Source organism: Lathyrus oleraceus, chromosome 4, assembly GCF_024323335.1.
Source record: "Lathyrus oleraceus cultivar Zhongwan6 chromosome 4, CAAS_Psat_ZW6_1.0, whole genome shotgun sequence".
Taxonomy (NCBI): Eukaryota; Viridiplantae; Streptophyta; class Magnoliopsida; order Fabales; family Fabaceae; genus Lathyrus; species Lathyrus oleraceus.
Window position 1 is genome coordinate 498,303,696 of NC_066582.1, and position 24,056 is coordinate 498,327,751.

The 24,056-nt window shown below is 29.7% G+C and overlaps 1 protein-coding gene and 1 non-coding gene across 2 annotated transcripts; both read right to left on the bottom strand.

Moving 5' to 3' along the window:
• Positions 1-5,175: 5,175 nt before the first annotated feature.
• LOC127077448 (small nucleolar RNA R71) lies at positions 5,176-5,282 on the bottom strand. The gene has a single exon (XR_007787259.1). It is a non-coding gene; the product is annotated as a small nucleolar RNA R71 (small nucleolar RNA).
• Positions 5,283-11,285: 6,003 nt separating this feature from the next.
• On the bottom strand, positions 11,286-13,899 carry LOC127076787 (subtilisin-like protease SBT4.3). Its single transcript, XM_051018579.1, has 2 exons — positions 13,391-13,899; positions 11,286-13,034 (listed from the first exon to the last, which is right to left on the bottom strand). The coding sequence occupies exons 1-2, from the start codon at positions 13,860-13,862 to the stop codon at positions 11,344-11,346; spliced, it is 2,163 nt and encodes a 720-aa protein (XP_050874536.1). The 5' UTR covers positions 13,863-13,899; the 3' UTR covers positions 11,286-11,343.
• Between the last annotated feature and the right edge of the window lie 10,157 nt (positions 13,900-24,056).

Below are 24,056 nucleotides of genomic sequence, written 5' to 3' on the forward strand. Positions count from 1 at the left end.
GTATGGGAACTGGTTCCTAGACCTGAAGGAGTAAATGTCATAGGTACAAAGTGGGTATATAAGAATAAATCTGATGAACAAGGGGTTGTTACTAAAAAAAGCAAGATTAGTAGCACAAGGATATACTCAAGTTGAAGGAGTGGACTTTGATGAAACATTTTCTCCTGTAGCTCGCCTTGAGTCCATTAGATTATTGCTTGGAGTGGCATGTATTCTGAAATCAAACTGTTCCAAATGGATGTAAAAAGTGCCTTCTTGAATGGATACTTAAATGAAGAAGTATATATTGAACAACCTAAAGGATTCACAGATCCAAATCTTCCAAAGCATGTGTACAGATTGAAGAAAGCCCTCTATGGATTGAAGCAAGCTCCCAGGGCTTGGTATGAGAGACTCACAGTGTTCCTCACTAACAATGGATATAGGAAAGGAGGTATTGACAAAACTCTATTTGTGAAGAATGAAGGAGGGAAGCTCATGGTGGCATAAATATATGTAGATGACATTGTGTTTGGTGGGATGTCAGATCAGATGGTTGAACATTTTGTTAGACAAATGCAGTCTGAGTTTGAGATGAGCCTTGTTGGAGAACTGACCTACTTTCTTGGGCTACAAGTCAAGCAGATGGAAGATTCTATCTTTCTATCTCAAAGCAAGTATGCCAAGAACATTGTTAAGAAGTTTGGAATGGATAATGCAAGTCATAAAAGGACACCTGCTCCTACACATGTGAAAATCTCCAAAGATGAAAATGGTGTCAATGTAGATCAAAGTCTATATAGAAGCATGATAGGTAGTGTGCTATATCTCACAGCAAGCAAACTTGACATTGCATTTGTTGTAGGTGTTTGTGCTAGATATCAAGCTGAACCAAAAGTCAGTCACATAAACCAAGTAAAGAGAATACTGAAATATGTCAATGGCACCAGTGACTATGGGATGTTATATACTCATGGATATGGATCTATGCTGACTGGTTAATGTGATGTTGACTGGGCTGGAAGTGCTGATGATAGGAAAAGCACATCAGGAGGATGTTTCTTCTTGGGGAACAATCTGATATCATGGTTTAGCAAGAAACAAAATTGTGTATCTCTATCCACTGCTGAAGCTGAATACATAACAACTGGGAGTAGTTATTCTCAATTGGTTTGGATGAAACAAATGTTGACTGAATACAATGTCACACAAGAAGTCATGACATTGTACTGTGACAACCTGAGTGCTATAAATATTTCCAAAAATCCTATTCAGCCCAGCAGGACAAAGCACATTGATATTCGTCATCACTTCATTAGAGAACTTGTGGAAGAGAAGATCATAGCACTGAAGCATGTTTCTACTGAAGAGCAATTAGCTGACATATTCACAAAAGCTTTGGATGCTAATCAATTTGAATGTTTAAGAGGGAAATTGGGGATTTGTATTCATGAGAATCTATAGCAATCAAAGGAGTTTGTGGTTAATATCCCAGAGGATATTTTTGACAAAAATAGCAAGGATTTTAGCAAGGTGTTTATAAGAAGAAGATGATACTTCCTCAGACTGAGTTGTGAAGGTTCCCCTTGTTATGAAGACTGTGTGTTGTGAAGGTTCCTCAGATTAAGTTGTTGGTTTGGCTGTTCTGGATGCTGTTATGAATGTTTTGGAAGCTTGGATATTCTGTTTTTTTTCTATTGAAATGTGTGTAATTTTTGTGGCAGTCCTTACTGATGCCTTGATGTATTTTTTGGGCTCTTAATGAGTTCCATGGATTTCTAATTATCTCAGCTATTATAGATGTGTATAATTATGGTTTGTATCTCCTAACATTTATGTTTTAACATTTTATATGTTATAACATCTGTTGTGACATTCTCTGCTAGGCTGATTGACATTTATTTTGTCTAATTGGTCACCTTTGGTCTATTTTGACTAAAAAGGGGGAGAAGTGATTATGTGGAGCAGTTAAATATATGGAGCTGTGTGGAGATGTATGTGCTGGTGTAGCTGAACAGATGAACAACTATTGTTGAAGGAGATGTGTTTGATGTAAGAAAGAATGTTGTTCTGTTTACAGATGTTGGAGGAGATGTCTGATGTGGTGCACAGGTGATGTTGAAGCAGATGTTAGAGGGTGACTCTGAGTGTTACAAGTGTTGTTATTACAGGTGTTGTTATTGTTAAAGGAGATGTATGTGTTGTACAGACTTAGGGGGAGAAGAAGTACCCTTGTGAATTTGTGTGTTTTACTAGTTGCTGGCTAGTAATTTTGTTTGCTTCTGCTGCTGCTTAAACTGTTGTTATGTTGTTTAACTGCTGATGTTTTTTTCTTGTGAACAAAATGGACAGATATATGTTTTAGCCAAAATTTGCCAAAGAGGGAGTTTGTTGATTCTAAGTGTTGGCAGCAATTTTGGTAAAACAAAGAGTGTTCACAAGATGTTGCATGTGATGTCTTAACATAAGATATCTTGTACCTGCTGGAGTTTAAAAACATAATTATGCAGGATTGTTTCAGGATGTCATACACGATGTCATGACATCTAATATAATGTACCTGCTGGAGATTTAAAATGGAATTATGCAGGATTGTTCCAGGATGTCAGACTCGATGTCATGACATTTGTACATAGAACATTCAGGGTGAATGTTATGTGTTATGTGATTGCGCATTAAATGGCAATCTATGTATGATTGAAGACCTGATTTGCAAATGCATTCAATCATTAATTACAACCTGATTTACTCATTTTCCAAAAAGATCTAATCAGCTGTCATGAGAAAGATTTGAATGGAAAATAGTTTTAGGGTTTCAAGATGTCCAAGCCCAGCTGAATGCTTCTATAAATAGGACATGGAAAACCTGATTTGATACACAACCAATACTGAGCGAAATATTGAGAGAAAATAAGGGTTTGTGTCTTGTGTAGTCGTGTGACTTGTAAGCCATTCAATTCATCCATAGATGATTGAATTGGTCTTATTTGTGAGTTGTGATTTGTCACTCAAAGTTGTTAAGCATGAGTGTGGGTCTACTTGATTAAAATTGTTAAGTAAAATCAAGTGTGTGTCTACTTGATTGAAACTGCTAAGTAAGATCAAGTATGTGTCTTTGAAGAGTGTCTTCTTTTCATAAGTAATTGTTGTTGAAAATCACAGGTGTGATTGAGGGGGAGTGAGTGGGTTCTCATATCTAAGAGTGCTTAGGTAGAAATCACACGGGTAGAGATTAGGTGAAAAAGACTGTAACTTGTGGAGTGTACTGAGAGTCTTTAAACTGATTCTATTTAGTGGATTTCCTTCCTGGCTTGGTAGCCCCCAGACGTAGGTGAGTTGCACCGAACTGGGTTAACAATTGCTTGTGTGTCTTGCATTACTATCCTTTATCTTTATCCTGTTTGTTTTACTCAGGTATTAGTGTCGTGACATTACCTTCGACATCTCAGATCTGATACCAGAATTTCATTTTCTATTATTTTTCTTCAGCAACACTGTTTTCTTTTACCACAATTTGTTTACCGTTCCGTTAAGAGCTTTGATTTTTCCCTTCCCTTTCCGTTTTTCATTTAGCCAAAAGCAGTAGTTTCCTACACTGGGGAACTACTGCAAATTATTTAATTTAGTTAAGCAATTGTTTCGAAGAAGCAGAATCCTACCGACCTGTGGAGGACTGCTCAAGTACTTCAAGATTCGACATATTCGATTAATCAAAGTTCCAAGTTTTTATTCAATTATTATTATTGCTTTATTATTAAATAATCATGTTTGGTTTATTGTCAATTTGTTTCTGTTCGTCTGTGTTTGTGTTATTTAACATTTCCGGCTAAACTACCGGTATCGGTATGTAAACAATTTAATTAGACGGGATTTAATAATAATCGGTGTAAACTTCTTTTCTCAAATAATCTTTTTGGCTGTGGTTTTTAATTTAAATTTAATTAACTTTGTCACGAGAGTGAGAAGCTATTTAATACGGTTTTGCCACGAGAGTGGGAAATTAACTAAGGTTAGAACCGACAATCGCGAGAGCGTGAGGGTCGAACTGGATAGTAAAAACTAGGCATTGATTTTAAAAATAGCGAGAGCACTTTAAAAGCAATTAGAACTTATTTATTTTCAAAAAGTATTTTTAACTTCAAATGGGACAGCGAGAGCGTACATTCTAACTTAAAAGTATAGTCCGAGTCAACAATCACGAGAGTGTGAGATAAAACCTTTTAAATGAGTATTTTCTACTAAAAGATATTTGGTAATTAAAAAATACACCGGTGACTTATTGAAACCCTGACGATTAATGCGTTGCATACTGATATCCCTATATTAATATTCTCTTAAAAACTTAATTTCCTTTAGATTTAATTTTTGTTCAACCAAACCTCTAAAAATCACCTCCTTAGCTAAACATAGTAACATCGATAGCATTAGTTTGACCAATGGTCCCTGTGGGTTCGATATCTTTTAAAACTAAAACGACTGGACTGTGCACTTGCAGTCAAGTACCCGATAGACTATATTTTATATACAGTCACGAGACGTATCAAGTTTTTGGCGCCGTTGTCGGGGACTTGATTTAGTCATATAATGCGATTCTTTCGTTGCGCAGTATAAACTAAGGTAAAAACTAATTTCTTTTCCCTTATTTCTCGGTTGTATGCCAAGTACTCGCTCACAAGGCGAAAACTTAGCACCACCAATCGCAGAATTAGAGCGTTTCTTATATTTAAGACGTTAAATACTAGAGTACCAACGAATATACAATATTCCCGATATCTTCTTTCCTACTACTGAACCAGTTGAAAAACCAACCATGGCTGCAGTGGGACCACATAATCGTCCTCTTAAGTTCTACGCTACCCCGTCCCAACAAGAACCTCACAACAACATTGCTGCCCCTGCTATCGATCGAAACGATTTTGAGTTGAAACCCTCATTATTATCAGTTGTCCAACAACATCAATTTGCTGGAAATCCTACGGACGACCCTAATGAACATTTGACCAAGTTTTGCAGTACGCAGACACTGCGAAGGCGAATGGTGTATCTCAAGATGCGATAGGACTACGCCTTTTTCCTTTCTCTCTAAGAGACGGAGCTTGGGCTTGGTTGTAATCCTTGCCATCCAACTCAGTTACTACATGAGAAGAACTAAAGAACGTTTTCTTAGCCCGATATTTTCCGCCAAGCGAAATTGCTATGCTGAGAGCTCAAATCAATGGATTTCGACAAAAAGATGCATAATCTCTCTACGACACGTGGGAGAGATACAAAGACATGATGAGGATATGTCCACATCACGGTCTCGAAGACTGGGTGATCATTCGCACATTTTACAATGGGCTTATGTATAACACAAGACTGACAGTAGATGATGCCGCGGGCGGTGCACTTATGGACAATCCATACAACGAAGCCTATCAACTCATCAAAAACATGGCCCAAAACCACTGTCAATGGGGAGGTGAAAGAACTCCAGTAGAAAAGTCCCAAATGAAAGGTGGAATGTACGAAATCAGTAGCCTTGACCACGTCCATGCAAAGGTAGATGCCCTTGTTCAAAAGTTAGACAACTTGACCATACTATATAATACTTATTTAAAAAATATATTCTTATTTAAAAAAGTCTATTACTTAGTAATATTTTTATTTACTTAATAATAGTTACTTTAAAAAATATATACTTACTCAAATTTTATTTACTTACTTATCTAAAAACTATATAAACTCACTTATATAAAAATATTACTTGATAAATATATTCTTAAATATAATTTACTTACTTATATAAAAATATTACTAAATAATTTAAATTTAAAACTTAATATATTCTGTATAATATATTTTATATTTATGAAATATTAAATAAATTTAATAATATATTTAATACTATAAAAATTTGAAAATATGGTAATTTTGGTATTTAATTTGAAAATAGTAGTTATTTTAAAACTAAATTCAATATTTTTAAATAATAATTAAACATATAAAATTTAATTTAAAATGATTAAATTCAAAATAATTACAAATATTTTACAAAAACTAATATGTTAAAAAAAATCAATCAAAATCATCAATAAAATTCAAAAAATAATAATATTTATAATTACAAATATTTTAAAAAAAATATTTTACAATTAAAAAAATCAATCAAAACCAAAATTACTTAATAATATTTTTACTTACTTAATAATATTCATTTTAAAAAAATATATAATTTTTCAAATTCTATTTATTATTTAAAAAATATATACTTACTCAAATTTTATTTACTTACTTATCTTTAAAATATATATTCTTACTGATTTAAAAATATTACTTAATAAATATATTTACTTACTTATTATATAATATTTACTTAAAATATTTTTTTTAAAACTATACTTACTTACTATATAATACTTATTTAAAAATATATTCTTATTTTAAAAAGTCTATTACTTAATAATATTTTTATTTACTTAATAATAGTTACTTTAAAAAATATATACCTACTCAAATTTTATTTACTTACTTACCTAAAAACTATATATACTCACTTATATAAAAATATTACTTGATAAATATATTCTTAAATATAATTTACTTACTTATATAAAAATATTACTAAATAAATAAATAAATAACTTAAATTTTCAACTTAATATGTTATGTATAATATATTTTTTATTTTATAAAATATTAAATAAATTTAATAATATATTTAATACTATAAAAGAATTCAAAAGAATCAATCAAAATCATCAAAAGAATTCAAAAGAATTGAAAAAACAATAATATTTTTAATTACAAATATTTTACAAAAATCTTTTACAATTAGAAAAATTAATCAAAATCAAAATTACTTAATAATATTCATTTTAAAAAATATATAATTTCTCAAATTCTATTTACTATATAAAAAATATATACTTACTCAAATTTTATTTACTTACTTATCTTTAAAATATATATACTTACTGATATAAAAAAATTACTTAATAAATATATTTACTTACTTATTATGTAATACTTACTTAAAATATATTTTTTTCAAACTATACTAACTTACTATATAATACTTATTCAAAAACTATATTCTTATTTAAAAAAGTCTATTACTTAATAATATTTTTATTTACTTAATAATCTTTACTCTAAAAATATATATACTTACTCAAATTTTATTTACTTACTTATCTAAAAACTATATATACTCACTTATATTAAAATATTACTTGATGAATATATTCTTAAATAAAATTTACTTACTTATATAAAAATATTACTAGATAAATAAATAAATAATTTAAATTTACAACTTAATATGTTCTGTGTAATATATTTTATGTTTTATAAAATATTAAATAAATTTAATAATATATTTAATACTATATTATTTTGAAATAATTTAAAATGATTAAATGAATATTTTATATTTAATAATATATTTAATTATTTTGAATTTAATCATTTAAAATTTTATTTTATTTTTTACTTATCATTTAAAAATATTGAATTTATTTTTAAAATAACTACTATTTTCAAATTAAATACCAAAATTACCACATTTTCAAATTTTTATAGTACTAAATATATTATACATAATATATTAAGTTGTAAATTTAAATTATTTATTTATTTGTTTAATAATATTTTTATATAAGTAAGTAAATTATATTTAAGAATATATTGATCAAGTAATATTTTTATATAATTGAGTATATATAGTTTTTAGATAAGTAAGTAAATAAAATTTGAGTAAGTACATATTTTTTAAAGTAACTACTATTAATTAAATAAAAATATTATTAAGTAACAGACTTTTTAAAATAAGAATATTATATATATATATATATATATATATATATATATATATATATATATATATATATATATATATATATATATATATATATATAAAATACCTCAATGAAGCAACAAAATATATTTTGTGGAGCAACTTCTTCTCTTAATAACTTAAATTAAAAACAATAAATAAAAATAAATATTAATAACAAAATAAAATTCAATTAAGAGAAAATCAAATAAAGAAAAAATAATATTAATAATTTCTTACCTTGCTAAGTTGGAAGATAGAAAAGATGAGAAAATTGAGGTCGGAAGAGTAAGGATGTTGAAGAATGAGGAAGAAATGTGTTAAAAATTAAATGCAGAGGTTATGTGTGTGGGGAATGAAATTGATTGATATATAGCCTTGTCTATGTCGTGGAAATCGTGACGTAACTTAACGACATGAAAATCACGTGGCAATCCGTTGTCTTGTGACGTGATTTCCACTTTGGTAACGTTGACACCAAACCATCAACTTATTCAAAAAAGATTCGTACGTGAATTTGAATTTTCTAAAAAGTATATTGCAACGTTATTTTTACGTCAGAACTTATTTTTTTTAAAATTCGAATCTCCCCGATGTAAAATTTTTGACACATTTGTTTTATTTGAAAATATATGTTTGCGACATGATTAATACAACACAACATTTTAAAAAGAAATTTAAAACGTCCAATCATCTGAAATCTTATTTAATTATTAAAAAATATTTGTGGAGTGAATTTTACGTTGCAACTGTCTTATTTTACCTCGTTGTTTCCACATCGCAACATTAGGATGCTGGAGAATATTTTTGGTAGTGCTGAAAGACTTATAATTTATAACATTATTCTGGCTTATGACTCTTTTCACTCTCTAAGTAAAAAAAAAAGTTGCTTACAATGGTTTTGTAGGTTTGAAATTGGATATGGCAAAAGCCCTATGACGGAATGGAGTGGTCTTTCATTGAGTAGAATCTGAAAGCTATGCGTTTTCCTAATAGAATTACTAAAACTATTATGGATTTTGTGAAGTCTATCTCCTTCTCTATCCTTATCAATGGAAATAAAATTAAGTGGTTTAAACCTAATAAGGGCATTATATGTGCTAAGGTTCTTTCAGAGCAAATCATGAACTTGCTATTGCTAAGACAACCACAACTATATAAAATTTATTTGTCGATGATAGCTTAATATTTTTAGAAGAAGAAACAAAAGGAACTTCACAATATTCTTAACTACAGGTAGAGTGCTAAAATCTTCCTGATAAAAGAAAAGGGTGGTCTGGTTTTAGGAAAATCGATATATTTAATGATGTCGACCTCTATCACAATCATCGCTAGGAGTTGTACAAACTTGGACAAATATCCGAAACCTTAAAAACAATGAGTTACAACACCATAAAAAACCAAAACAACATCTACCAAAGCAATAATATTAAATATAATATCTCCAACATTAGAAAAAACTGGTCCCAAGGAGACTGATCCAATAGGCAAAATATCTTGAATTAGTAAAAGCTCTTGTTTAGTTTGGGGATTATCTTAGGGATTCAATTTGGTTCATGAGTTTCTTCAGTTGTAAAATCTCTCTTTTGGTTCGTAAAGAACATCAGTAAAAATCTTCTTAAAGATTTCTGAGCTCAACTCGTATAAAAGTTATGGTTGTTCAATATTAGTGTTGGAAATTCACCAATTTCCATTTAAGAAATTCATCAAAATCAATGGAGAATTCTGAACCAAATCTAGATGGATAATAATTAGTCTTTTTAATTGATTATTCCTCCTGTTCTTCACTCTTCACTCGAGTGAATCGACCAATATTGATTGCAAGATTTCGCTGCACAATTGTAATGAAAAGAAACAAAATTAAATTGGAGAAGAAAGAGAGATTAGGATTTTCGAATAAGGGAGAAGAATAAATTTCCGCAGAGTAAATTTATTCACTTTCAAAATTATTATAGTCAATAATAGAGCTAACTAACTCAGCTAAAACACAAATAAAACTAAGTTGTACATCTCTGTCGAGATACACTTCGACCTACTATATATTTTGACACCTAGATGATTTGACGACAACAACATGCTTCGACATCATGAATTACATTTTCAACAATTAGCTTATATGAAATATCATTTGGGTTCAAGAACAGTTTGTGTAAAATCTCATCATGCCTCAAGGTCAACCCATATAAAACCCCATTTCAATTTAGAGAATAAGTCGTGTAAAACTCCATCTCGGATAGGAGGATATCCAGTCAAAACTCCAAGTTTGGTTGAAAGTTAGCCATTAAATTTAAACTCCTTGTAAAAGGAGGTTCGCGGGGATATCCTTTTAAAAACTCTCAAGATAGTGGAAACTCTCAAGAATAATTCTTATCATTTCCATTTAGTCTGAACCTTTATAATTTGCTGGTATCTTTCTCTTTTCCTTATCTTTTTTACTTTTAAGTTATTTTAGTTCCTCTAGTTTTATGTCTGTTTCTTTATTCCACGGCTTATTTCATTGTTTGTTTTGCAAATGATTTTAAACTTTGATTTTACCAAAGATTTTGATTTTGATCAACATTTTTCAATCCAACACAATTCACCTCCTCTTATGATTGGAGTATCATATCTAATAAGTAGTATCATCAGGATGATGGCTTCATACGTATCTAATAATAAGATGACTTTCCTAAACATACCTCGATCGTTCAATGGTGATATATTTAACTTATGGAAATCTAGATTTAAAATTTCCATCAAAAATATTAATTCTGAATTGTGAAAAATTATAATCAATGATCCGTTTATCCCTGCTCACGATGACAATGGCGAAGTAGAAGATAAACATGCATTCCTTTGGACCAAAAAAAACAAAGAGAAAATCCAAACTTGATTTCAAGCTAAGAGAAAATCCAAATTTAACCCTCTTTAAGTGTATGTTTGTTTAAATTTTTGGAAGAGTCAAAAACAATTCTATAGATATGTGGAATTGATTTTAGAATTATAGTGAGATGTTTAGTTCTTTAAAGTATAATTGATTTTGCCTTTTGCATTGAAATTTATTATATTATTTACTTCTAAATAAACTTATCCAAACCTAAATCAATTTACCTTCAAATTATTTTTAATCAATATTATAAAATAAATTCATTCAAAATTAATTTTTTTTCACCACAAACTAAACACACTAAGAACCCCTAGCTTGGAGCATTCCCAACGTGGTAAATCATTTATTTCTATTTTTCTCTATTTGGCTTTAAACTAGGTAGAGGTTTTGTGCATAATTTCAAGCACACGGTAGTCCTTAGGAACTTCTTTTTCCTGCCATATAGATTTATACTTTTCAACAATTAGCATTCTACCATTGATTTTTTTGTACAAGTAAAACTATATATCCTTCAACAATATTTGTTTTTTGTTTGATGCATCTTGACTTTTGAATATTTAAAATATCAACATGAACATGAAAATTTTAAAGATATGTCATCATGAATTATCAGAGACTCGTGAACAACTTATGTTTCGGACAAAAGAATCACATATTTATTTTTTCCTAACAATAAATTTATTTAGGATTTTATATGCACGATGATTGGACTCTTGACATTGTGGGTGCCATCTGACCAAACAAGTGAAGACGAAAACTCAGTTTGACGTGATCCTACTTTTCCAACCGCGGTGACGACAAATGATTGTGTCTCTTGTAATGATTTGAATGAGAGAAGATTTGGCTCCACCGTAATCTTGACATTTGGAATTGGAGTAATAATAGCCTTGTAAGTTGCGTTGTTTGAGCCAACATTTGTAACTTTTCTAGGAAACTGGATATTGAAAGGTGTCTCAGCCACAACAGAAATCACTATTGCAGGATAGTTTAGATTTCTTACCAAAGATGAGTTAGAAGGTCCATGACAAGTTGAGTTTTCTCCACTAATTTGTTTAATTTTTTTATTATCGTAACCATAGTTACAAAGCATTTGCACATAATCGTCCTTTGTGATGTTATAAATAAGTCCGGGTTGAATAGCTAGTGATGGATTGACATTCCCTGATCCATAAGAAAACTCTCCAGCCATATTATTATAAGTACCATTCATTGGTTTTGCTGTAGTCATGATGGCAGATTTGATAGCTGCGGGTGACCAATTTGGATGAAAAGATTTCACATATGCAGCAATTCCAGCAATGTGAGGACATGCCATAGAGGTTCCGGAATCTATGTTGTATTTCACCTTTCTCCTGTCACCGACATTTCCAGAGGGTGGGGCTAAAGGCGAAAATGCAGCCAAGATACCAACTCCTGGGGCACTTATATCAGGTTTCATAATGTCTGGAACCACTGAGTTCGGGCCACAAGAAGAGAAAGATGCAATTCTAGGAGCAGTTGTGTCATGGAAGATCTCACTCTTCAAAATTTCAGCCATAGGGGATTTAGTTGAATTTGTGTAAGATTGAACAATACCATAGTCTTTTGAATCTAGGCTAACTGAAGGCATTCGAGATACATAAGAAACATCATTTAGTTCAACATTTGAGACTATACCCAATGCGCCACTTTCAAAAGCCGATTCTTCATGCCAAGGTGATCCACACAAAACAATTTTACCTTTCACCATGGTTTTGTTTAAGCCGTCAGAGCAAGAACCCTCAACTATTGAAATTTTCGTGCCATTTGAAGTGAAAGTATTTACCGACCTACCAATGAGAGTCTTTCCATTTCCAAGAATTAGCTTATCAATGAATTGACGATCTATGGTAGTTGCCGCAACACTAAATAACCAAGGTGCTACACTTTCAGTGGAACTCGGGGTAGGACCAGAGTTTCCTACAGATTGCGATGTGAGTATTCCTTTCGCCATGGCATGAAAAGAGCCAATGGCTATAGGATCTTTTAGAAATTCAAGGCCACGTGAGAACCCAATTGAGATTGTAATGATGTCCACTCCATCAGCAATGGCATCATCAAATGCAGCTAAGATATCACTACTACTGCAATAACCATCTCCACCACATACTTTATACATAGCAATCCTTGAAGATGGAACTCCACCTCTAGCGGTACCTTTTGCAAGATCATAAAAGCTCACACCTTGCACCTCTCTTCCGCCTACAGTTGATGATGTGTGGGTTCCATGACCTTTCTTGTCTCTTGCATTATCCACTTCATTGTAAAATCGTGCTCCAATAATTTTTTTATTGCAAGTGAAATTAGATCCGCCTTTACAAACTCCAATCCATTTTTTTGGAATGGGACCAAGACCTAATCAATCATAAAAATTCAATTGCTTTAACAAATTCATACAGATATGTCAATCTTCTAATCCGGTTGTTTTTCTTCCTACCGTATAAACAATAAACTTTCTCAATATAAATATTAAGATGTTAAAAAGAATGGTACCGAGGTTAAAGATTTAAATTCCATTCCAATTATATTAATAGTACTATTTTGTTTGTTACAACAATCATACTACTAACTTTTCAATTAAGAATAATAATAAGCTTATAAACAAATCCGGATAAACTAAGAAATCAATCAAGTAACACAATCAGAAACTATTATAATAAAGTAATATAATTACATCAAGATATTTTAATTAAACTAATAAAATATAATACCTTTATCGTTGAAATTTTCAGACTCTGGCCATATTCCGGTATCGATAACTCCAACTATCAATTGACTTTCAATAGTTTTATCCCTATTGATTGATTGAGGAAATCCAAGAAAATCCCAAGATCTTGTAGTTTGTATGTGAAAATTTTGGCTTGGAAAAACTGAAACCACATCATTCATGCCAAGAAGTTTTTCCTTTTGTTGGTCATTAAGCATGGCTGAAAAACCATTAAAACTTCTCTTATAACTTTGTACCAAGAGATTTTCTACACCATTATCCCCAATGATTTGTTCCAACATACTCAGATGATGCGATGTTGGAGAGTATGATTCTCTATTAGGAAGTGAGCCCATGTAAACAATGTGAAGTTTACTGCTTTCATCACCACTTTCAGTCGCACAAGACTTCAAAAAAGTTATTGATGACAAAACAATAGAGAAAAACAAGAATAAAACAACATTATATTTAACCATTCTTTGGATTTTTGAGAAAGTGAATAGTTAGCATCTGTATAGCTAGACATGAAAGACCAAATATATAATATATTTAATGAATTCAATTCTCTATATAAGTTATTATAAATATAAATTTAAATATATTTAATTGATTAAAAACAATAATGTTATGATTATTTTATATTAGTAATATAATTTAAAAAATATATAATTAAATAACTATAATAACTATTATTACTAGAATAGTTTTTTATACAACTAAGTGTCCGAGTCTGGTTAAAAAATTAAAATGGTAAGTTAAACATTTTTAAGAGACTAAAAATATATGTTTTTTTCTAAAAATATGTCTATTCAATGCATTGAAAACATAAATACTTAATAATTTTAGAGAATATTGAGTGTATTGAATGAACTAAACATATAATATTTTTCTTATTTAGAATTCTTAATCAATGTCATGGACACACTTATTTAAAATACAACTAATATTTATATTTATATGATAGTAAAATTTAATAACGCATTTGTCTTGTCAAGTATATTTATTAATCTCTATTTATTTTTACATATAGTTAAAAATTCTTAAATAAAGTTCAATAATTTACAAGAAATGAATTAAAAATTAATAATTTATTGGCTTATAATTTTAGAAATTAAGTATCCGTTGATACTAAATTTAAAATTTTATTTTCACATTGTTACTTCATTTTTTAACCTAAATGTCCATCTTATTTGTTTAAATTTGGATATATTCTTTTTAATCAAGATAATGTATTTCCTTTTTTAAAATTAAATTCAATTAGTTTTCTAAAATGATTTTTTTTTAAAACATATCTCTTTATATTTTTCTATTTTTGATATTAAAAGTTGCAAATTACATTATGATTTTACTAATTTTATAATTATAAGTTTATTTTTTAAAACAAAAATCAATATAATTTCCAATTTGAAGAGAATATCATCCGACAAGATCAATGTGATTATAAATCAAAGACTAAAACTAAAAATTAAAAAGGATTAAATATGTTTGTAGTTTTCAAAAATATTTTAATTTTTTTTAGTTGTTAAAAATATTTCTTTTAAGGAATGGTGATACAATTTTAGCTGTGATCTTAATATTAGGGACAAAAAGTATTGATATATTTTTTTAAAAGGATCGTTCTTTGAATGAAATATTTTGAGATACTAAAAATAAAATTTGAAATATTTAAAAGGATTATAAATATATTTAATTTAAATAAAAAATAATAATAAAATAATAATTATTTTTATAACAAATAATATTCAACATTCTCTTATTAAAGTTTGATAAAAGTACAGAACTTATAATAATAATAATAATAATAATAATAATAATGATAATAATAATAATAATAATAATAATTATTATTATTATTATTATTATTATTATTATTATTATATATAATAATAATAAAGAATGACTATTTTATTTTAATTTTTAATTGAACATAATAGAATAATAGATCATTCTTTTATTTATGTGTAGCATAATATTAGACCATTCTTTCAATATACCCAATAATTTTTTAACTTTTAATTTAAATAATTTTTTAAAAAAAAAGTTTGTTCTCTTCATAAATGAACATCTTTTTAAATTAAATACTATTTTTAATATAGTATACTTATATTACAAAATAGTTTAAATATTTTTAAAAACTATACATAAACAAATTTGATCATATTCCCTTAATATTTAATTAATTTTGAATTAATATTAAAACTATATATTTTTTGAAACTGTCTTAACCAATAATTTATATTGATTACCGGATCAATAAATTAAATACAAAAAATAAAATTATATAATTATCTCTAACTATTGTTATAGTCATTACAATGAATTTTCTATATGCCAACAAACATAACTGTAAAAAAAATGGTTCTATAAATAGCATTTAAAGACCGCAAGCAGCCGTTGATATAGGATCAATAAATTAAATACAAGGAATTCACATATTAACATTTGGTTTGCTATGTTTGATGAGAAGTGGATGAAACTCATGTTTCAATTAATTTGTTAATGCAACATTAGCTCTTGTCTCTCTTAAAATGTTGAAGCACTTGTACTTCCAATAAACTAGGTGATAAATTAGTGATAATATGGATAAATATTATCAGGGCAAAGACAAGCCTATCGTGCATGCATATAAATGTGTTGAATATTTTGAGTTGAGAACACCATCCATATTCACTACAAGAGTTGCAAGAATTAAAAAAAGGCTAGATTATTTTACTAGAATATATGTAAAACATATAACTGTCATTTGTTAATTTCATTGTTTTATTTTCAATAGGTTACATATACTTCTAGTCCCCCAAACACTGAGTTGAGTTTGTAACTTTATTTTCAATATTTTACCAAGCTTTTAAACTTTTACTCTCTTCTATGGTGTATATTCTGAATCGTAGAAAAATAATAGACCAAAGGATATTTATACGTTTGATTATATTATCAAGAATTAAAAAGTCATTAATATAATTAAAAATTATTATCACCCAACATAAGACCATTATATAATGACTATTAAACTTGAAACTCTTTAAGAATGAAAACTCCCTAAACATACAGACCACTTAAATACAAGTTATTCCTCATAATCAACTTATAACCATTATAGCATTACATTCTAAACCTTGGTCCATAGGATTTAGTTATTGACCTAAATTGGGTTAATATACCTTCCTTAGGAAATAGACACGTGAATCATAACGATAGTTCTTTTAAAGGCCAGTATTTTCATCCATGTATTATGGTGTTTTTAGTTTCTTAAGTATATATGCAATGTTGTAATTAAACTTAATGAATAAATTCTAAAATCCATTTTCTCTGTAATTAAACTTAATGAATAAATTCTAAAATCCATTTTCTCAAAAATTATTGTGCGCATGAATATGAAAAAACATCACAATATTAAAGTTTTATTAATAAACTAAATATATACTATCATACAGAGAAACTAAGTCTCATAGTCAAAGGATCAACGATCATTAAATCAATGCTTATGTGCACAATGACCACTAAGTTATCTTTAACTCTTTCTCTAATGGCTAAATACTTAATATTGATGTGTTTACTTTGACTTTCACTTTTGTTCTTCTTAGTCATAAAGACAACAGTCAAATTATTGTAGAATTTTTTTAAAGACCTAAAGATAGAACCAATGATCCTAAGTCCATAAATATAACTCTTAAGCCATACACTGTGAGATGCTTCCTCAAAACACGAGACAAACTCAACTTTCATAGTAGAAGTAACAACCAAAGTTTGTTTAATACTTTTTCATAAAATAGCTCCACCGACCACCTTTCACACTGGTGAGTTGGTAGGAAGAAAATTTCATAATTAAGGTGATTTTCAAGTCCTTTTCCGAAGTGAAGAATTGACCGTCAATGACTTTTAGTCAATTATTGACATTCTCATGCTGATAGACAGAACCACATATACCAGCTGAGAATTTAGTCTTAATTAACATTCCACTAAGCCAGTTAGATTTCTCCCACCACTCAAACAGTACAATTGGAGCAGGAGTATTTTCTTTAGTAATTGTAGGTAGTTAGTCTTTTCTAATAGCATAGTCTATGTCTATCCACCCTAAATGGGGGAGAATTCATTTCTTTCACGCCTTATAGTTATCTCCTTTGATATCGAAAATATCACATCGGATATTAGAAAAATTAGCATGTTGAAAAACTAAAAATAGGAAAGACTTATGTCAAAAATTGAAACATAAATATTATTTAAATTGTAAGTATTATCAATATAAACATACCATAAAACAAATCTTGTAACATAAAAGTTACTTCTCGGATACATTCTAATGCAATAAAATTTATTTAAATTTTACGATAGATTTTTTAAAATACATACACAACCTCATACTTTACATGGATAAAATAATTTGTTTTTTTATCCTAAAAATTTATACTTTATGATAAAACCATCCAATTATATACGAATTCAGAATTTCAGTGGGCAAGTTATTAAAGGAATTTGACATTATGTCCTAATTAATCATACAAATATAATGAAAATTTCAATAGAATAAAATCCACCATACCACATACGATCAATTAAATATTACATCTAATTTTTTTATGTGATCTTAGAACACTTTAAAATAGTTTTAACTAATTTAGGGTGTTGTGGTAATCCAAAACTACTTTAAATTATAAAGATTAATGGACATAACAATAACAAATGAATTGTATTCGAGAATAAGTTAAAATATAACGATAAATAAAATTCTCATATACATTTGCATAATGAATATAAAATAAAATAAAAAAATTTATATCTGATTTAATTTATGAACAAATATATTTAAAAATAGTAAAGCTATAATGTGGTTCCTCTTCGGTGAGAATAACACAATCCTTAAGGAGCTTAATATCAACTGGATCAACCATAGCTTTTAATATAAGATTTTAGCGTCTCTCGAGTAAGAAACACTCGATTTTGTCAACGGTTGTCGCGGAGTAATAAAATAGATATCGAACCACAGGGGCCACTAGTTTAAGAATATAATCATTATCCAATCGGTGTATATCTAGAGAAATCAAAAGGAGAGTTTTTAGTAAACAACTTAAATGAAAAAGCAATTGAATAGAAATAACAGAAAAATCACTTAAGTACCAAATCAGGGCAAACATGACTCGGGGTTACGATTCATGTTTCTAACACTATCATGCAATCTTTGTCACATCTATTGCGAATCTTTTGCATAAATTATAGAAAATAGATAAAATTTGGTATTACCTGCTTTCGTCAACGTATTGCCCCTATCATCGAGGAATAATCTGTCGTCTTTCACATTACCCGAATTATTATTCGATGAGTCATTGCTTTTTCCTAGCTATATGTTTTCTCAAATTCGTCTGTTGGCTTTCCCATCATTCGAATTAGGTTGTTTAAAAATATATGTTATTATATTGACACATATCCTTTCAAACTATGGTCAATACCTGAGAACCACTTACTTTCATAACGAAGTTGGAATGCATGCACTCAAATTATAAAATAAGTTTAATTAAATTATCACAATCGATAATAACAAATCATATGATAGGTCATGAAATAATTCCCATAACCCCAGTTCCTAGGAAACTACTCACTCATGGTGAGGATGAAAACAAACACATAAATACTCATCATCAAACTCATAATATTCAAATAAAACAGATGAACAATAAAGAGAATGAATAGAAAACCATAATTGAATTATACACTTATTCCACAAGTTGCTCCCTCGGAGGCTTGAGTTACAAAGAGAATAAAAAAATATAAAATTTAGAAACTAGAAAGAAAAATAGAAAACTTGGTTGTCCTAAACTCATAACAGGAAATCTTTCCTAAGAGCCACAATTAAGAGGAAACCTTTCCATTTATAGCACAAAACAAAAAACTAGACTTTTTCTCCCGCCTCCCTGCTACGACCTATAGCATGCCACTGCTTCTTGTCTTCAAAAATAATCAAAAGAGGGTTTGGCGGGGCCTTTCTGCTACAAGTGGCCATAACAGCCCACTGAATTTGTCTTTTTCTTTGTTTTCGCTCCATTTTTCTAGCCTTTGATCCTCTTTATATTGGATGCTCATTAGACCCTGGAATTTATAATAAAACACAAACAAAATCATAAAACATAACAAATGAAAGAAAATCAAACAAATGCTCAAACATACTAATGGAAAACTACTAGAAAGAACGATGCAAAGACCACTTATCAAACATGTTGTTTATCAGATGCAATTGGACCATGAATTAAGCAAGATTGAGGATATTGGATATCATCCTGAATTTCCATCAAAGTTAATGAAGGATGATACAGGTGACATGGAAGATATATCAAACATTTTTAGTTTCATAGTGGTAACCAAGTTACCATCTCAGAAAGAGAACGAGCTAGCAGTTCTTGGCCACTTTAAAGAATCTATAATGCTTTCATCAAATGTTGAAGCAATTGTCTTTGTCATGTTGATCAATAATCAGAAAAGAGTGGTTGACAAAAATATTGAAGGAAATATGGTTTTCAAAAGAAGTTTTGACATGTGAAGAAATGGTTCAGCTACTAAAGGAAATTTGTGTGACGTACAAGGAAAACCTCATGATAAGTTACAATGGTGATGGATGTTACCCTTTTGTCAATAACATACCATCAAATGAAGCCGCTCTCTCTACTATAAAGATTCTTTGAAGAAGTTATTATGGGAGTGTCATTTGGGACAAGATGTCATGACATTTGTCTCTAACATTTTTGAGTCATTAGATACTGTCAACTTTGAAAAAGGGGTTTGCGTTTGTGGTAGTCAATAGCAATCAATATTGGGGATTTGTGCTAAAAGAGAAAAGGAGTTTCTCTCCCTTATGACCGTTTTGGCACAAAAAATAAGGAGGATTAGTTTGAGGTATAACTGGGATGGAGTTTAAAGTAAGAAAAATAGACATCTTGCCTTATCCTTTTCTCAGATTAGAGATCCTTCTCTCAACATGAATCAAGATCAAGCTAGTGGGAGAAAATTTATCCAAGAGATTGAGGCTTCTAAGGAGGTTATTGATATGATGGAATTATGTTTGAACAAATCCAAGGAAGTTGAAGTTGTTAGGGATCTCATTATTGTTGTTGAACCATATGGTGGAACAAGCTATAAGAATATTCTTATCAAGAATATTAACCCTGAGAAGATAAGGAAGGTATATGCTATTGTGAATGACCTAATGAATTTGAATGCAATTGATTCTGAATCAGATGAAGACCTTGAGAACTGCATGAATTCAACTAGGCATGAAGATTTAAGACCGCCCTTCAGGGATCTTATGACCATGTCGAGTTAGATTGGTGGTCCTTATTCATTTAACATGTTTTGTGTTGTTTTCCTACAAGGCTTTATAACCTTTTAAGACTGGGTTGTGTACTAATGATTGTGCATCTGTTGATGCTGATTCTAGTAGTTATCTCTTATGATTTGGGTGTGTATACCTTGCATGACTAACCTTGGTTGTGTTATTCTCTATGCATACTGACTTCGTTGAAGGACTAACCATTTTCCAAATTATAGGGGAAAAGGGGAGTAATGAGATTAAGTGGTGTATCTGATGTGTGTAGAAAAACCTGATGATTGTTTAGTACTACCCCATTTGGGAAAGTGGTGTGCTCCATTATGGAACATCGGCATGACATCTAGTCTTCTTCCTTGCATCTGTGAAAACATATATATCTGTGTTAGTAGTATTCATTGCATATTTTGATATCAACTACTACCTGATTGTGTGTGCATGACTAAGTATGTGAATGATTTCCTACTGATATATATTAGTTAGTAGGATTATATGTCACTAACTATGTGAGAATAAATTCATGCATGACTAAGTCTGTGAATGATTACATGATTGTCTGGTTGGTTTGGAGGAACTGAATGGATTATATGTAAGCATATAATTTTGATGATTCTGTCTTCTACTGCTTCTGCTATTTAAATGCTCTAAAGATCTAGTAGTCTTACTAGCTGTCACTTGTTCTAATTGAAAAATTGTTATTTATCTTGAAAAGTTTTCTTGCCATAATTTGCCAAAATGGGAGATTGTTGTTGCTAGTGGATTGCTCATTTGGATTGACTGCATTTTAGAAAAACAACAACTTGGAGAAGTGACCAACTGTTCAAGATTGGTTTAGCTTAGTAAAGTTGTATGGAATTGCAAAATGGGCCCATGCTAGGCGCGATGCTCCAACATGTTGGTACGACATATGGGCCTTGTGCAACAGGCGCCAAATTGCAGCATTTTAACATAATTTTTTTTAGAATATTCAATTATGTTTTATTGCTATTGGTTTAGTAATATGATTATATCATTTGTTAGACAGCTGTAAATAGAGGTTTATAACTTTTAAGGATGAACATAACTAAATAGATGTTTTTTAAACATTCTATAACTAAATAAAGGTTTTTCAAATGATTGATCTCAAGAACCAAACTCAATTCTTCAAGAGTATCACACTCTTGAAAATAAAAATAGTGGCATGACACTTGTACAACTATTTCATTGGATGGCCAAGTAAGGCTAGCAGAATGTGTGGTCGTGGTTGTCTAAACCCACGAAAGGCTTTTCTGTGAGGAAGACTTATTCTAGGCTTTCCACTTTGGTGCTTGGAGCTAAGAATAGGTCAAATCGAGTGATCTTTGGTTTAGCCAAGGTTTGGAAGAGTTAGGGACCTTCTAAATTGGTGGTTTTCTCTTGGAAGTTGATTTAGGATAGATTTCAAACTAAGTAAAATATGTCAAAGCGCCAGATCGTTTCTGCTATTAGCAATTAGGGATGTGTGTTGTGTTTTGGGCAGGTTGATTCGGTGGACCATTTATTTGTCTAGTGTGAGTCGGCCTCCTTGATATGATATATGATCTTGAATTGGGTAGGTATGCATTTACCTCTTCCGCATTCGATTTAGGGGTGTTTGAGATGCTTCAGGGTTTTAGTAAGAGTAAGAAGTCTTGTTTAGGTCTGTTTTTGATGTGACATTCACTAGTGTAATTAATTTGGAAAATATGTAATAAAATCATTTTTTTGTAAGGAAAGTTTGTTGGCTAATCACTAGGTGAGTTCGATTATCGGTTTGACGTGGAAATAAGTTCATTCTCAAAATCCAATTTTTACCTTCTCCTAGCTAGACTAAGAGCGCGACCTGCTGTGGTGCCTTAGGTCTTAGGGGTGCATTATGTGACCAACTGCCATACTTTATTTTCTGTAGGTGGTCGAGTTTACCTTCACTTAGGTGTCTCTTTCTAGAGGTGTGTTGTCTTTGTCCTAGTGTTGGTTGGTTTGTGTTTGAGTGTTGGTGTTATATGTCGGGTATTCTTTCTTCGACCTTTTGTTTTCTCCTGTTGTTGCCTCTTTTAGAGCACTACTCTTTTTTCTTTTATATATATATATATATATATATATATATATATATATATATATATATATATATACACTTTTAGAAAAAGTAGTTATTCGATGTCAAAACATGGAAATTGTGAAAAGTCAATTTTCTAAATAAATCTTAGCTTAAATGCACTTTTGATTCCCTACTTTGATGTTTTTAAATTTTTAGTTCATCCATTTTAAAAGTTAATTTTTTTATTTTTGAACTTTATATCATTTAGAATGTGATTAGTCCCCTTCCAATTTTGTTGACGTGGTAGTGGTGATTAAGACAAAAAATATATTTTTAATGAGTTAAAAATATCAACTAGGATTACTTATTATTTAATATATTTATAATTAATAAACTAAGTTATTTAATCAATTTTTAAAAATATATTTTAAAATTATTTAATACAAATTTAAAAAGAATTATTTTGGAACCGTAAGATTTTTAAAGCTATATAAAGACTAAAATATTTGTAGAGAAAATAATGTGGCACTTTAATTGTTTTCATTGTTATTCATCATTTTGTATCTCTTATAGTTGAATGGAATGCACAGTCTTTGTGAGGGTCCATGGCAGAAGAATCACTTACACCTACTATTTTTACTGTTTTAGAAGTCATATATGACACGCGCTGGTATTTCATTATTGTCATTTGTAGCACGATATATAGTTGTTGACCTATTTTCATTTGTTTTAGTTTGAACAGGTTGGTATTGCTAATAACGCTGGCTATGATGAGATTCATGATGTTCATAGCTTCGTAGCAGCACTATACGATCTTGAAGGACATGAAGGGAGAGGATTATTTCTATGCAATATATTTACAGGTGATTATTCTTAACAAGAACGAATATGTGCATTCATTGGATCCATAGAACTATGTTGCCTTATTTGCATGTCTTTCATGGTTTCATTTATAACACTGCCTTGTGGATCACTAGTGGCTAACAACTTCCATTCCTTCAATAGACTGCATCACAAAAGTATTTTGAAAACATAGGTAAAAGCTCCACTTTTCAAAACGGAAAACAGAATAGTAAAAAACTCCATTAATGTATTTATATTAGGACTATTAAAAAATTCTATAAAATCGAATCGAACAACAATGATTAACTATTAATAAAATTATGATATTAATGTCACTTGCACTGCGCATATGCTGTACGGTTTAATATAACTTACCTGCTTCCCTATTTTAAACATGACTTTAACTTAAAGTTTATTTTAAACAATAAAGTTTACTATCAATTGCACAAGTTTGGGTTGATGGATACAACCAAATGTTGTTTT